This window comes from Cibotium barometz, chromosome 15, assembly GCF_041138505.1.
Source record: "Cibotium barometz isolate CiBa-2024 chromosome 15, ASM4113850v1, whole genome shotgun sequence".
In the NCBI taxonomy this organism is placed as follows: Eukaryota; Viridiplantae; Streptophyta; class Polypodiopsida; order Cyatheales; family Cibotiaceae; genus Cibotium; species Cibotium barometz.
In genome coordinates this window covers 60,140,710-60,155,762 of record NC_141060.1, presented here as the reverse complement: position 1 = coordinate 60,155,762, position 15,053 = coordinate 60,140,710, and the positions used below count along the sequence as shown (strand labels likewise).

Genomic DNA, 15,053 nt, shown 5'->3' with positions numbered 1-15,053 from the left:
TAAGAAGGTTGAGTGTGTTAAGAATTGGCCCATGCCTACAAATACCACTCAATTAAGGGGATTCTTAGGCTTGTCATCATTTTATAGGTGGTTCATTAAGAGGTATGCTCATATTATCGCTCCTCTTATCGACAAGCTTAAGAAAGAAGCTTTCTTTTGGGATGCTATTAGCTGAGAGCTCAAGGAAATGCTCAAAAAATATTTCCTCCACACAAGAAAACTTGAATTTTGCTCTACCCATTTCACGTTTTCGTGAAACCCTCTATTTCACGGCGTGAAATAGGTCCGCGTGAAAAAAAAAATCCATGAAATATCCATTTCATGTTTTCGTGAAGCACTCTATTTTACGGTGTGAAATAGGTCTATGTGAAAAAAAAAATCTGTGAAATACCCATTTCATGTTTTCGTGAAACTCTTTGTTTCACGGGTGAAACAAGTCCGTGTGAAAAAAAAATCCTTGAAATACCCATTTCCCGTTTTCATGAAACCCTCTGTTTCATGGCGTGAAACAGGTCCGCGTGAAAAAAATATATTTTGTGAAATACATTTCAAGCATGAGATGCGTTTCACAGTGTGAAAGGTCTCTGCACTTTCACGTCCATGAAAAGGGTCTGGGGGAGGCCAAATTCTTCAAGTAATGAATGCCACTTCAATGAATCAGATGAGGAACTGAGAATCACAATCTCGTTTTGATTTTGTCTAGTTCCTCCGGATCTTTCCTTATCTTCTCCCCCATTATTAACGCCTCTTAGTTTTCCACAACTAAAACCAATAACATGTAACTCTCCTTGTGATTGCCAAAAACAAATGGAGCAAAAAATATACCCATAAAAAAAATCTCACAAAAATATAAAAATGCAATCACTAAATAAAGTCCTCGTCCCATTAAGAATTCCCACTAATCTCTAACCTTTTCATTTATTAATTGGCCTTTCTTATTCCTTCCGCCCGCAGGAACAAGAACCATTAAATGTCACTCAACATCAAAATCCATCAACAAAGCTTGTCAATCTTCCCCACACAAAGATCTTCAACAATGCAATCACGAGGACACGATCGACATCATAAAGAAGGAGAGAATATTAACCCATTTCTAGGGTTAACAAGAGCTATTGCCATTATCTTACATCAAGAAGTCAAGGTAGATACACCAAAAGGTCATACATTCAAGATATAAGGCAATGGTGTCCAAATCTACAACTTAGATGGGCACCTGTAATGGTTTGATGGAATACTTATATGGCAATTTTTACTTCAAGAGTGTGTGGTAGTTAGCTAAGATGAAGTCCAAAGTGATGTACTTCATGGATATATTATGAGAGTAGTCATTGTAATAGCATTAGGCCTTTTATGAGCCTAAAGTGCCCGACCGGCCACAATTTAAGTGAGTGTAAACACTTATGGCTATGTATATAAGGGAATATCTCTCATAATACAAACCATTGTGCAATAGACTCTTGCTCTTGCTAATCCTCTTGCCAATCTCTCTCTAATCCATACTAGTGAGTGTATGTGAGTGAAGTGAGGTGAGAGGAGAGACAAGTACACATAGTGTAACACGACGGTGTGACAACGCTCGCGGGAGGCATAGTGGAATTGCTTCTCAAGGAGTTGTGGAGCTTAGAGACCTCGAGGTTTACGAGCTCGGCCAATGGAAAGATCCCCACAAGACAATTGCGGTTCGCCAAGTAATCTTCTTGTTGGATGTGTTTTGAAGGGAATTTGGGTGAGCCATAACATTGGGTAATCTACCATGAGGGCAGAGCTCTCATCAAAGATTTCGTGAAACCTACCAAAGCCAAAAACTAGACCTGACTTTGAGTTGAGGCAAATGTATTTGATGCCTCGCATTCATAGCTGTATTAGACTTTTGATGTGACTCTTTTGTCAACCTAGATATTTGGCTTAAGACCACCATGGTCTCAAAGGGCATTTTGGCCTTCCATAGACGGTAATATAATTCTCTCTCTCTCTCTCTCTCTCTCTCTCTCTCTCTCTCCTCTTTTATAAGGAATACAAAGTTATTAGCTTTCTTTGGCCTCTTAATTTAAAAAGGTGAAGTGTTTTTCTCAACACAATTTATTCATGCATTACAAGTTTATAGCACTATAAGCGTGGAAATTTAAAGAACAAGGGAAAAACATAAATGAAACCAAGATATTATTTCCTTTAAAGGTTATTAAAGCTATATAAAAAAAGTGTAATTACAAAATATGGTACAATGTTTGGATGCCCAAATGTTAGCAACCAACACCATTTTCTTCTTACTTGTGCCACTATTGAGGCCTTCAAACAATCAACATGATTAGTCAAAAAAGCTCCTTTAAAAGATCTATATAATTGAACACCTCAAAGATTAACTCATGATATTTCACTTCCAAAGTGCCTACTATGTAAATTGTAAAAACATAACTTAGCTAGATCCATACTTGCATGTTGCTATGGACTTTGAGACAGAACATAGCATCCTACACGACAATGAAATCATCGACTCATTTACCCAATGCCAATGCTAAATTGATATAGTAATTGGGTCTGCCATACTAAAATGGCTTGATCTAGTGTAATTGGGCCCAACCGGTCCTGGTCTTAATCCTAACTATTGAGTCCAATGACCTAGGTCATATCAACCTCACATTTGAGGCACCACAGCCTTTCTAAAATCAAATCATTGAATCATGCCTTATTTGAGTAACCTTATTTGAGTGAGCTTGCGCAAGGCCAGCAGACGCACGATTCTACTGGAATGAGTGGCCCGCAGGTAATTAAGCAAACAGCAGAGCCGATGGTGTGTGTCGTTGAGCTTAAAAGTGCAGCTCTAACTTCAATTAACCCCTACAGATCCTCTACAAACTTAACACTACCTATTCATCATTCACCATTCATTTTTACACCTTGTCAAACTTTACCTTCATTTATACCAATAACAATTAAAATCTGGCCATGAATATGCATGGTTCTTTAATCCGCGTGTCCTATTGATCCTAGCTAGTATATACAGAAGGTTTCCTTATTACACATGGCATGAACCCCTTGAAGAACATTTGCTAGATATGTTTCCAATGTGGTATAGTGTGCTTGTTCCAATCCAAATTTTGATGGACAAGGATGGCAAGTCCACTGCTGGTCTAATCAAATACCTATATGATCGATGCTCTTCCATGATTTGGTAACAAGGCCTGCTTTATGCTTTCAGGGCAGTGATTAAGCAGGACTGCTTATGTGAGACTCCTGATTTAGTAAGTCGAGTTGTTCCGCCTTATATTCTGCACAACTTTAACCATAGGTAGTTGCTTTGAGTAATTTAGCAAAGGCAACTTGCATGCTTTCTATGAATGTCACACACAACATGATGCAAAAACTCACTTAGAAAAAACTCAAAAAAACAACTTAGTAGGGACAAAAAATGGAGCTGCTGAAACCATATTGCTCTGGCTAATGCCTTTCGAGACTTACGCTGGATGCAGGATGCCATGTGAATGAAGATTTAAAGCTGCTGAGGACCACAAAAAGGGTCCAGCTGTAGAAAACAATACAGCAGCTAATCAAGCTGCGCTCATCTGGCCTTGTCAAGTACGAAGTGGCATGAAGTAAAAGCAACAGTAGTATTTGGTCAAAATATATTCAAGTATATTACCATCCTCTAGTACATCAAAGAATCTGCCACTCCTCGTCAGATGCCTGTTCTTCATCCAAAGTGATGGATTCACCAGTTGTTTCTACAGAGCCAGAATCACCCCATTGTCCACCACCTTCATTGCTGCTTTTCACCACCGTGAACATAGGTGCACCACTGGATTCCCTTGCCAGTTCACATGCTCGCTTGCACAAATCCTCAAAGTTACCTGCATGATAAGTGAATGAAGATAAAAATGCAACCCTTATTATAACTCAAGCAGCCAGGACAAAGTCAAGCCCGTGTGCTTCTTACCTCGATCACGGCAGTAGAAACCAAGGGCTAAAGAAGGATCAATGGCATTCAGTGGCATCTTTTTTATGGCACTGTAGAAACAAAATTCATTTGCCTAAACCAATCACTATTTTGTAAAATTGTGCATCTTTTTTGTGCAAAGCAACTTATGTATACTAGCTATTTTACCTGCAATGGTAGGAGCTTGTCTCAACGTCCAAGTTATCTGGTGACACTATCACAGCCTGCAGGACAAAAAAGGGTAGTATGAGGTGCTTTCGTCCCAAAAACAATAATAAATAAACTCAAATAGAACTTCAAATGCTGGATGCATACACAACACGACACGACAAGACACTGGGTCTCGACGGCCAGGATGACCTAACCCTTTAATGAATATGAGCTGGGTGATTTCTGTTATTTAACTCAAATGTGCTCTCTTGAGTGTTAACAAACCAGGAACCTGTCAGGCCATTGCCCTCCATCTTAATGTGTGTTCCAAGGAATACTTTGTTGTGTGATCCTAGAAGCCAAGTAAGTGAGCTGCAAATCAACCACTCACCAGACTATGCTTGTGAGACCCCTACCCCTCAAAGCACCTATTCGACCGGGGTAGAGTGTGTCACTCGGGGCCGCTTTGAATGGCATGATCATAGCCAATCCCCACTTCCATGTTAGAGGCCATTTAAACTTTACACAATTGAAAACAAGGCGATGGTTCTTCGGGCCAGTTTATTGCAGATATTTTCCATGTAAATGCATCAAACAAGCTTTCAAACAGATCTGGCAACATCAATTTCAGTCTTTTTGGACGTGACTCTTGTCTGTGATCAAGGTTCATACTATCCGATGAGTTCCCCTCTTCATTTCTTCCTGAGTTATTGATGTGAATCCTCTAATAACTCCTCAACTTCGACTAGAGCCTCTACTCCACAGTATTTTAATTCCAAAGTCTTAGATCCTCTTTGCTCATGGGATTGCAACCTTGTTCTTTTAAGTCCATCTACCTTAAAGGCATTTCTCACCACATTCCTACATAATTTGAATACTCCCACAAGTCATTTTCGAGGGAGCACCTCTAAGAGTCATTCTATCCCATATGCATTTTAATCCTCATTTCCTAGATCTTTATTAGTACTTTGTTAACATTAATTTGGCCCTTTAGTAATTCCCTCTTAGAGTTGCCTTAAGATCTCTTTTATTTCATCTTCGCCTTATAAGGACTTTTCTTAAGCTAGGGTTAAGGCTTCACTGAGCTATGTAATTCCTGAAACATAACCCTTTTAACCACCATTAAATCCTTACGTATTGAAGATCCAAATTCGTCAAGGTTACAACCTTAAGCTAATTAAAAATTAGCAACGCTTCTTCTACGTAGTAATCTCTTAAAATTTCATTTTTCTTATTCCTCAAGTCTTTGACATGAGATTTATAATTTAGACTTTTCTTTTATATGTTTCTAATCCTTTTTAAAAAAAAAACACTGAAATGAAATATTTCAGGCTGCCTTCCAGGCCAAGATCATGAAAAACATACTGCAAGTGAAAAATGAAGTTTATAATGAAGTAAGCCAAGCCTGGGTTACTATTCTAAAGGTTGAGCATCTCCAGGAAAGGCTGTGTGAATAGTGCCTATATTTAGCATGATCGGATGCAGCAAAGCAGTTATGCAAAAATAATAGTGCACATAGCTTCCCCTTGAATGGACAGAGATCGCGCAAAAGTACCCATAAACAATACATAAAAATAAAAACAAGCGAAGCAACCCTAGACTGCATGTCTGTGTGGTGGTGATGGGATGGGCGGGTGTTATATGTACATTATGTGTGCTATGTTATATACACATTATGTGTGCATATACTAGGAGGCTAACCCACATTAGGCTTGTGAGCATGGGAGCATGGGAACAAGCTCTAGTGGAGCATGGATTAGGACTAACCTTAAGGGTTAAGGTTAGGGTCAAGCATCCAAGGGTCACACATGAGGAATGGAAAGTCAAGAGTCACTTGAGGGCCCTCCTATATAATAGGGGCATGGGGCACACTCAAGGGGGCTTGGAGGTTTAGGCTCCATGAGGCCAAGGCTATGTTATGCTCTCTTGTGTAGAGGTTCATATCTACTCTTCTTCCATTTCACACTATAGCTACATGCTATTGGATTGGAGTTATACCTCTTGATGGTATGGGACATCAAGGTAGAGGGTATGATGTATTTCATTTATTATTCATGTGTGCATCCCTTGGGCTCGGGGGTGGTTGGGTGGTTGAGTTTATGCCTGATTTATGCATGTTTATGCATAACAATTATCTAGAGAGATCTTAGGGTTTTAACAGTGGTATCAGAGCAGTCTCTATTTAATTGTTGTTGATTTTTTTAAGTAAATTTTAATATTTACTAATAAAATGTTATTTTTTGTTGATTTGTGTTGATGAATTGCACGTGGATCATCGATTTGGTGATTGGAACGTGTGTAACTACAATTCAATGGACGAATCGACGTTGCGGGGGAATACCGTGAGTTAATGCTATTTTTCTCTATTTTTTATGGTTAAAATCGAGCATTAATGGATTTTTTTAACAAAAATACCATAAAGTTTATGGTGGATATTTTTGTAGGATGGATTCCCTGAATTTCTAGAATTTTTAGAAATTTTTTTCTAATTTTTTAGGAATTTTTTTAAGCATTTTTATGATTAAAAATGTATTTTTATACATTTTTGCGGGTTTTTTCCGCGGGAATGCGATCAAATTTCTGTCAATTTGCTACTGAAATTCAGTAGGGGACAGCGTGTTGATGCATAAATTGCTCTCCCGTGTGCGTGGAGTCCTCTCCGCCTCTCAAATCTGATATTTCCTTCATTTTTCTGTGAAATTTCTCTTAAAAAGGAATTTTTTAAATTAAACATTAATCATAATTAATGTCTAATTATGATTATGAGTTTAATTAAAAAAGCTTAATTAAAGATTAAGCTAATCTCTGATTAACAGAGAAGGATGGAGAAAGAGAATGGAAAGGAGGTGAAGGAGAGGAAAGAGGGGAGAAGAAGGTTTTCACTCTCTCCATCTCTCTCTCTTAAGCGCAGGCGACGACGGGAGGGGAGGGGGGCTGCGCTGCAGTCGGGCGAAAAAAATCGGCCCCCCCCCCTTAAAAAAATCAAATGGGTAATAACCCAATAAAGTTTATATTTATTTTTTTTTATTTTTTTTAAAAAATGAGTTTTTTATTTAAAAAAAAGAGCTTCTTGATATTTTTCAAGGAAAAAGCTTGGGAAAAAAAGCCTGAAAAATACTGAAAAATTTGGGATTTGAGTAAAAAAATCTCTGAAAATTTTTTTTCTTAAAATTTCTTGGCTTTTCATCTTCCGAAATTGGCTTTTCGTTTTCCCGAAACCTTTTGGCTTTCCGAATTCCGGAAAAACTTTTGACCTTCCGTATTCCGGAAACTTTTGACCTTTCACATTCCGAATTTTTTTTGTCTTTTCATTTTCCCAAAACTTTTGGCTTTCCGTATTCCGGGAAAACCGTTGGAATTCCGAAATTTTTTCACCGTTCGTATTCTAAATGCGTTCGGGGTTGATTAAAAATTTCAAAAAAAATCCTGAAAATTAGTGGAAAATTAGACAAAGGTTATTTTAAATTTTGGAAAAATGTGGGGTTGGTGTTTGGCATGTGGTGTGTCCATTCGGGCACCCGTGACCATTCAAATTCCTTTAAAAATATATTTTTTGACAAAAAATTAAAAAAATCCATTAAAATTAAAAATTTTCATTGGATTTGAGAATTGTCGGGCGGAATTTCAAATTTTGTGAACGATGGGATTCTCAGGAAAAATTAGGAATATTCTGAAATTATTTTTAGAAATCCTAAAAATTGATATTTTTTAAATATCAATCGTATTTTGACAAATTTAATTGCTAAAAATTTTCTGAAAAAATATAGGTTTGGAATGCCATAAGATAGGTTTGGTGGAATTCAAAATTGTTATATTTTGAGGCCCTAGAAAATTAGAAAAAATTAGGAAAAAATCATGATAAATTCTTTTTCTCGAGAATTTAATATTTTCGAGGGTTATTTAATAGTACATTTTCGTTACTGACATTAGATAGATGCGTGTTATTCCCATATTATTAATACGATTATATCTCGTATTAATGGATAATTATGTTTGAATTAATTCTAAACGATGTATTCATGATTTTTTACCATGATTTAGCCATTCTTTTTGGACATGTTCCTTAATTTCTTTTGATGGCTATAATTTACGTTCAAAGTGTGTTTCACCTTTGACACTTTTCCATGATAATTTATTTTGCACTTATTTAAGTGTGATTTGTGCTTAATTTCTTAAGCCTCTATCATGGGTTAGTTGATCGGTCTGTTTTGGTGGATTTTTATTGGATCTTTTCCAAGTTTTATATGGACTCATCAGGTTCTACCTAGATCACTTATGTCTAGGGTTTTCTTATTGAGTGCTACACACATGTGTTTCACTTTCTTACTTTGGAGTTTTATTTGAACAACACAATGTTCATATACTCCGGATTGATAAGTTGGCCACCAATTTTAATGCTTCTTTTGGCATGATTTATGTCCATTAGATCGTATGCATTGATTTTTATGATCAACTATGGTTTTTATGGATTCGAGGAGCTTCTATGCTTTTATCCATGGTTTTATAAAAGGATCTTTTGATCTTTTGAATAATTACATGTGCTTTGCAGGTAGCATTTGCCTTCATTTTTGGCACGTAATTTTAGAGTATATTTTATACTCTTGTATATATTCCAACTTGGATACCTAGTTGCTTATATATCTAGGTGAGTTATTTTTCTACCCTAACTTTATTGTGTTTTGGGTAGTTATCATTAGAAAGGCGCCAATAATTCAATTTCTTTTCTAATGATGTACTCAGAAGGATTTATTCCTTGATGTAGTCTCAAGTATATAGAGACAGGTTTAGTATGTGAAAGTCTGGATAAGGCCATCTTATTCCTTTTATACAGGATTTTATTCATATTTCCTAGACAGCATACTAGGGAGTTTCAAATTGTTAAGGTATGTATGGGTGGTATCATGGTGGAATGGGACGCTAGTGATCCCTCACATATATTATCTTATGGGATAATTTGGGCTCAAGATTGTTGCTTTGCTTACATCACTTAGCATGTTGACCTCAACATTCAAAGACAATCTTATTTTCTAAATTCACTAGAAGTTATAGTGTGGGCATTCTCTAAATAAACTTCTTTTATCTATAGCCTGCATGTTATGAGATGAGGGTAATCTCATCGGTATTTTCACTTGTTGAAATCTCTTTCTTTAGAGTTCAAACAAGTTTATCTTGTTGTGTTCAGATAAGGAAATTTGGATTCTTCCTTTGTTGGCATTTCTTTCTCTAGTTCCGTACTTTAGGTGATTTACACAATCAACCTGATAGGTTTACGGATGGACATATGTGACTCATCGAGACGTTGATGACTATGTTGATATGGGTAACTCGAGACGTCGATTATTCCATATGCAAATGTGGGTATGTCGGGGCACCGATGAATCCCTGGTTTCTACTGTTATAATGCCATGCTTTCCTACTTTATTCCGAATGGTTTACAACGAGGAAGTTACTTTGAATGTAAATTATTCTGATCATCTGCAGTCTGATGGACAAACAGAGTGTATGAATCAGATTGTAGAGTATATGCTTCGTGCATGTCTTTAGAAAATCATCATATTGGAAAATATCTTCCAATGATGGAATTTGCCTATAACAGTTCTAAATTTACGGCTATTATTTTTTAGTCCGTGCATACTTATGTATGGGTATCAACTCAGGGCACCTATTGATGTCGGTCTTAAGGACATCGAGCTTGATGCATCGAGGGATTTCTTGCGTGATATGTAGAAAATTCTGACCGAAGCTCGGGATTCTATCAAGAGTGCTCATGATAGGGCACGGTTTTATGCTGATAGGAGACGCTCATCTCGGTCTTTTGAACTAGGAGCGTTGGTTTATTTTAATGTTCTTAAAGATTCTCGGACTTTGTCAATGGGAAAATGCTCGAATTTATCTCCTAGATATTGTGGTCCATTTCGAGTTATACATCGGATTGGCACGGTTGCGTATGAACTAAAACTATCTCCAATTGTTAGAGTTCATCCAGTCTTTCATATCCATAGATTGAAAGCGAAACTGGGAGGTGAGGATAACAGAGTTACTCCTCAAGAACTCATTGAAGTCGAAGATTTATCCTATGTTCCACATGAACCTGATATGGTACATGAATTCAGGGAAAGGAAACTTTCTAGTTGACTAATCCCTGAGGTTAAAATTAGGTGGAACGATAGGGAAATTGAGGATTCGACTTGGGAGTTGGTTGAGATTGTTCAGCGCAGTTCTCCTTCTTTTCATTGCAAGAGTGCAATGTTTTGAGAGAGGGGAAGTATGTTATATGTACATTATGTGTGCTATGTTATATACACATTATGTGTGCATATACTAGGAGGCTAACCCACATTAGGCTTGTGAGCATGGGAGCATGGGAACAAGCTCTAGTGGAGCATGGGTTAGGACTAACCTTAAGGGTTAAGGTTAGGGTCAGGCATCCAAGGGTCACACATGAGGAATGGAAAGTCAAGAGTCACTTGAGGGCCCTCCTATATAATAGGGGCATGGGGCACACTCAAGGGGGCTTGGAGGTTTAGGCTCCATGAGGCCAAGGCTATGTTATGCTCTCTTGTGTAGAGATTCATATCTACTCTTCTTCCATTTCACACTATAGCTACATGCTATTGGATTGGAGTTATACCTCTTGATGGTATGGGACATCAAGGTAGAGGTATGATGTATTTCATTTATTATTCATGTGTGCATCCCTTGGACTCGGGGGTGGTTGGGTGGTTGAGTTTATGCCTGATTTATACATGTTTATGCATAACAATTATCTAGAGAGATCTTAGGGTTTTAACAACGGGGAGGAGGATTATGGAAAGTCTAGTGGTCAAAACAACGTAGATGTAGTAGCATACTGAGTGACTCCTCTTTGAAAAATCCTACCTTGCAAAACAGCTTCCTAGTTAATGAGAGAAAGATGATAACTGAAGCAAAACAAGAATGACCAAAAAACCTTACCTCTTGTACTTCATGGGGATCAAGGTATAATGCCTGGTCATCTTGAACACCAACAAGATATGTCGAAGCCCCCGGTTTTCCTCCAACGATACCTAGGCTTTGTGGAAAGGTAAAGGTTGCCCACAAAGATGGCAGATACCTAGATCACATGATGAAGCAATAAGTCAATCTTTGGGCTATGCAACAATATCTAACCTTGAATAGATGTAATGATAAGAATTTCCTTGTTTACCGTGAGTTTACTTTCTCTAGACCAAGCACAAGTGGTACAAGTAGCAATACTGGAGCCCATCCATCTACTGAGACCCCTGTCTTAGAGCACAAGCTTTCAATATCATCCATGCATATACATGGAGCTCCACCTCTTTCACCATCAGCATCACCTGATACCACATAAACTTCCATGGGTAGCACGCGCTCACAGTTGTTCTTGCTGCTTTCTTGAACAGTATGGGCCAATGCCTCCAATGAGCGGCAAAGGGCATAGGGTCCTAGCCAAGACCCAGCAACTAAGCCGTAAGGGACTCCCACCTCAAGTATGTTGTGGATTGAGAAGGGGCAACCTTGGGATGCGCAGTCTCCAAAGCATTGCAAGATTTTCAAGTACTCCCGAGCATTTGGCTGCATCACCAACATTGGACCAGTGTCATAAGCTACCCCTGCAAGAATAAAATCACCTTATCACTCCCTCTCCCAAAAAAAAGGATCCTTCTATTAGTAATAACAAGAGATCATCTCACTAGCAGGAGGGGGGATTCCTCCATGGGTGGCCGCTCTTGAAGGAAGATCACATCGCTCTTGTTAGAGGCCTCCATGCTAAGCAAATCTCTCTGGTGAAGGCCGTCTAGCCGTGCCTGCTGCGGCTGCCCGAGGTTGGAGCGCCGCTGAGAAAGATCAAGCTGTGTCCCATCTGGCAATGGACAAAGCACTAAAGAGAGCCCTGAGAACCATAGTTACTGGGGAACGCCGTTCACGTTCCGAAACGTTTTGGAAAATTCCACCACAAGGAACGGCTAGGGGGAGACGTTCCAAAACATTCCCCCTCGTAACAGGCCCAGAAACCCTTAAAAAAAGGGCAAAATGTTTTTTTTAAAAGCATTTTTCCGCTGTTTTTTCCACTCAACTATGCATACATAGAATAAATTTTCAAAGTTTTACACTATCCTACTTAAAATTCATCATTTAAAATGACATTTTTTAGAATTCCGTTAGTTTTGTTTGCTGATGTGGCGTTCCCCCTGTTCCCGTTCCCATTCCGAGAGGCCACAACGTTCCCCTGTTCCCATTCAGATATGGACGGTTAGGTCTGCAGCCCAAGCACAGCTGCTGCCATTGTCCAAGGAGTCTCAATCATCTGACCAAGGTTCAATCCTATAACCGACAGAAGCTCGTGATACCCCTTTGGAAGGCCCGAAAAGCAGATAAACACAGAGAAGCTGACCACGAGTCAGAGTTGAGCATAAAGCTGTGGTGCCTTCTACCAATGTACGCGTGTGCGCTACGTACTACAATAGGGCTGAGCTGCAAAACTCTGTCCGCTAGGGAGGCTGAGTCAAACTCAACCCCGATGTAGCTGTTGCCCGAGGAACTGAATGCCGAAACACCAGACCTGCTCACCGACCAACCCGGCATGCAGAAAATCCCAAATCCAGGCAGGAGGGGCAGAAGGTGGAACTGGGGGTATGCGCAGGCGTGGGGTGGGCTGTGAGGGCATGCAGGAAGCACACAAAGGAGGGGCGCGTTGCACAAGTGGAGACGAGGCCTGCAGGAAAATGCGTGGAGGGGAAAAGAAAGGGTGGGGAAGGGGGGCTGTGCACTGCTGCTGCAGGAGGGTTGCAAGGGGGGGAGTTTGAGCTCATAGCATCTAGAAGCTTCACCAAAACTACAATCTGTGGGCACGACACAATCAAGTTCAATTGTATAACATGGAGAAGTTAGATTACCTCCAATGGCTTCCTTCGCCAATGCCGCCCTAGATGATGGCAGACTAGGGCCTGGAAAAGAACACCAATGGCTTGTAAGAACTACAGCAGAGGGTCAACCAAAGTGACGATAGAGATGCAACTATTGCATTTTGGTGCAAGTTACATGGAGTTACCTGGGCTAGAAGCATCTGGCCGCTTCTGAGCATGCATCCCCAACCCACATCAGATATCATCTTGGCAGGACCTAAAGCTTCAAAACCTGGGCATGAAGAGAACTAGCAAATTGCATTAAAGGTTTAAAAACGGGGCAAACCATTTGGTGTGGTGCCCCAGAAGAACTACTACCATGTGATTTTTTCCAAAACTAGCTGAAATCATTAGAAAATTGGGGGCGCAGATAAAGTGGTGCCCCAAATCAAAAATAAAAAAATTACATATATATACCTAGATGAATCCAGGAGCATGCCCAAATTCACCTTTTAGGAACATGCATGTTATATACTCATGGTGGTCAACCCACAAGACTATATAACTATCAACTCCATTATGCATAGTATGGACTAGATACTACGACATCCCCACTAACGTCATCAAAAAAATTACCATGTACAATTTCAATAAAATGTGAAAAAATAAGAGAAATTTTACAACAGATAAGCCATAAGAAGAATAGATAACAGGGAAAACAATAAAACTATAGTTTAAAAATTTGATGAACCTAACCTTTTCGGTAGGTGAACCAAATCCGAGAGCTGTAATCTGTTTGGAAATCTGCGTACGCTTCAGTGCTTGTGGCATCGCCCGATGACCCGTCCTCGCACAGTGTGTAGCAGACTCCGAGCAGCCAGATGGAGCTCCTGGATGATCGCGAGCCCAGAAGACGCTCCTGCAAGCGGCGCATGGGGCCTTTCACCACAGCATCCCACAGGGATAAAGATTCTTTCTCAGGGTAAGGGTTTTCCACCCCTGCTTCACTTTCAGGATTAGGGTTAGGATTTTCAATCTCTGCTTGGTTACGGTTACGGTTAGGGTCTTCGCTCCCCGGTTCAGGGATAGACTCAGGTTTAGGTCTTTCGATCTTTCTGGTCGATGAGGTCCTTGCAACGAAATTAGTAATTTCAATTTCTGCTACACGATCCTCGATCTCTGGCGATGGAGTCGTCATATGAGAGAGAGTATGCTAGAGGCTGCGTAACGTAAGCTAGCATTATAAGGATAGCTTCGTTAAAATTATCGCGTGTCCTATGATATTTCATATGAAATATACTTTTCTAAATGAATTCTTGAGTCCATGCTGCATGATCCAATGTGCCAAAACTTGAAGGCTTGGGTACCCTTATCTCGTACCTGTGCCTTGTCACAACGTACTTTGAAATAACGTGTGTCCTTCTGTTCACGTATAAATATCTTGAAGCGCTTGAATAAAGATGGACATTGCAACCCATACCATTTCTGTAGCGAGTCTTCTTCGTATGATGCGAATCTTTCTCAAGTTCATATGAACAACTTATTAAGCTCGAACGAGCATGAGTATCAAGCCTATGATTATATTCGACGCGAGGAATCGATGGACATCGACAGAGATCTCAGAGTACATCGCAAGGTAGATAATTCCAAATTCATTTACCACATTTGAATCTGAGTTACACGTCATTCATCAAGTCATAGGATTTGAGTGAAGTTATTAAAAAAAAAACCATACATAAAGAAAGTATGGCGGGGAGTTGGCACAATCTTACCCGAAATTTAATAAAACATAGGAGAACGTGCCCTTCCCCCATTTTCCAAATAGCACTTTCGATATCGAAAATGCTCCAAAACACCTTCAGTGTTGAAGGTGGCCATTAGTCCTACGTATTGATTCATGATACAAAACTCACTTTCAAATGTGGTAATGAATTTGTAATTTTCTAATTTGCGAGATACTTTTGAATCTCTATCGAACATAAGAACAAGCTTCAAGCTCATCGATTGTGGATGTCAGTCTAGCATTGCTTCCAAGTTCATGTTCATTTGAGCTTTTCAAATATGCTCTACACTACATGAAGTATCCTACCCAAGCAGTCACACAAAACATGATAAAAGAATTAAAA

The 15,053-nt window shown here is 39.3% G+C and overlaps 1 protein-coding gene across 3 annotated transcripts; it reads right to left on the bottom strand.

The window, feature by feature from the left end:
• Nucleotides 1–2,885: 2,885 nt before the first annotated feature.
• LOC147631506 (cysteine protease ATG4B-like) lies at nt 2,886–14,235 on the bottom strand. 3 transcript variants are annotated; one of them, XM_086809903.1, is made up of 10 exons: nt 13,684–14,231; nt 13,134–13,219; nt 12,979–13,029; nt 11,268–11,656; nt 11,036–11,174; nt 4,100–4,155; nt 3,932–4,002; nt 3,638–3,845; nt 3,457–3,520; nt 2,886–3,266 (listed from the first exon to the last, which is right to left on the bottom strand). In XM_086809903.1, the coding sequence occupies exons 1-8, from the start codon at nt 14,123–14,125 to the stop codon at nt 3,652–3,654; spliced, it is 1,428 nt and encodes a 475-aa protein (XP_086666029.1). In that variant the 5' UTR covers nt 14,126–14,231; the 3' UTR covers nt 2,886–3,266; nt 3,457–3,520; nt 3,638–3,651. The 3 variants fall into 3 exon arrangements, with proteins under 3 accessions (XP_086666029.1, XP_086666030.1, XP_086666031.1); XM_086809904.1 differs by lacking the exon at nt 3,932–4,002 and having other exon boundaries at nt 2,886–3,274; nt 13,684–14,235; XM_086809905.1 differs by lacking the exon at nt 2,886–3,266 and having other exon boundaries at nt 3,470–3,520; nt 11,268–11,694; nt 13,684–13,821.
• Between the last annotated feature and the right edge of the window lie 818 nt (nt 14,236–15,053).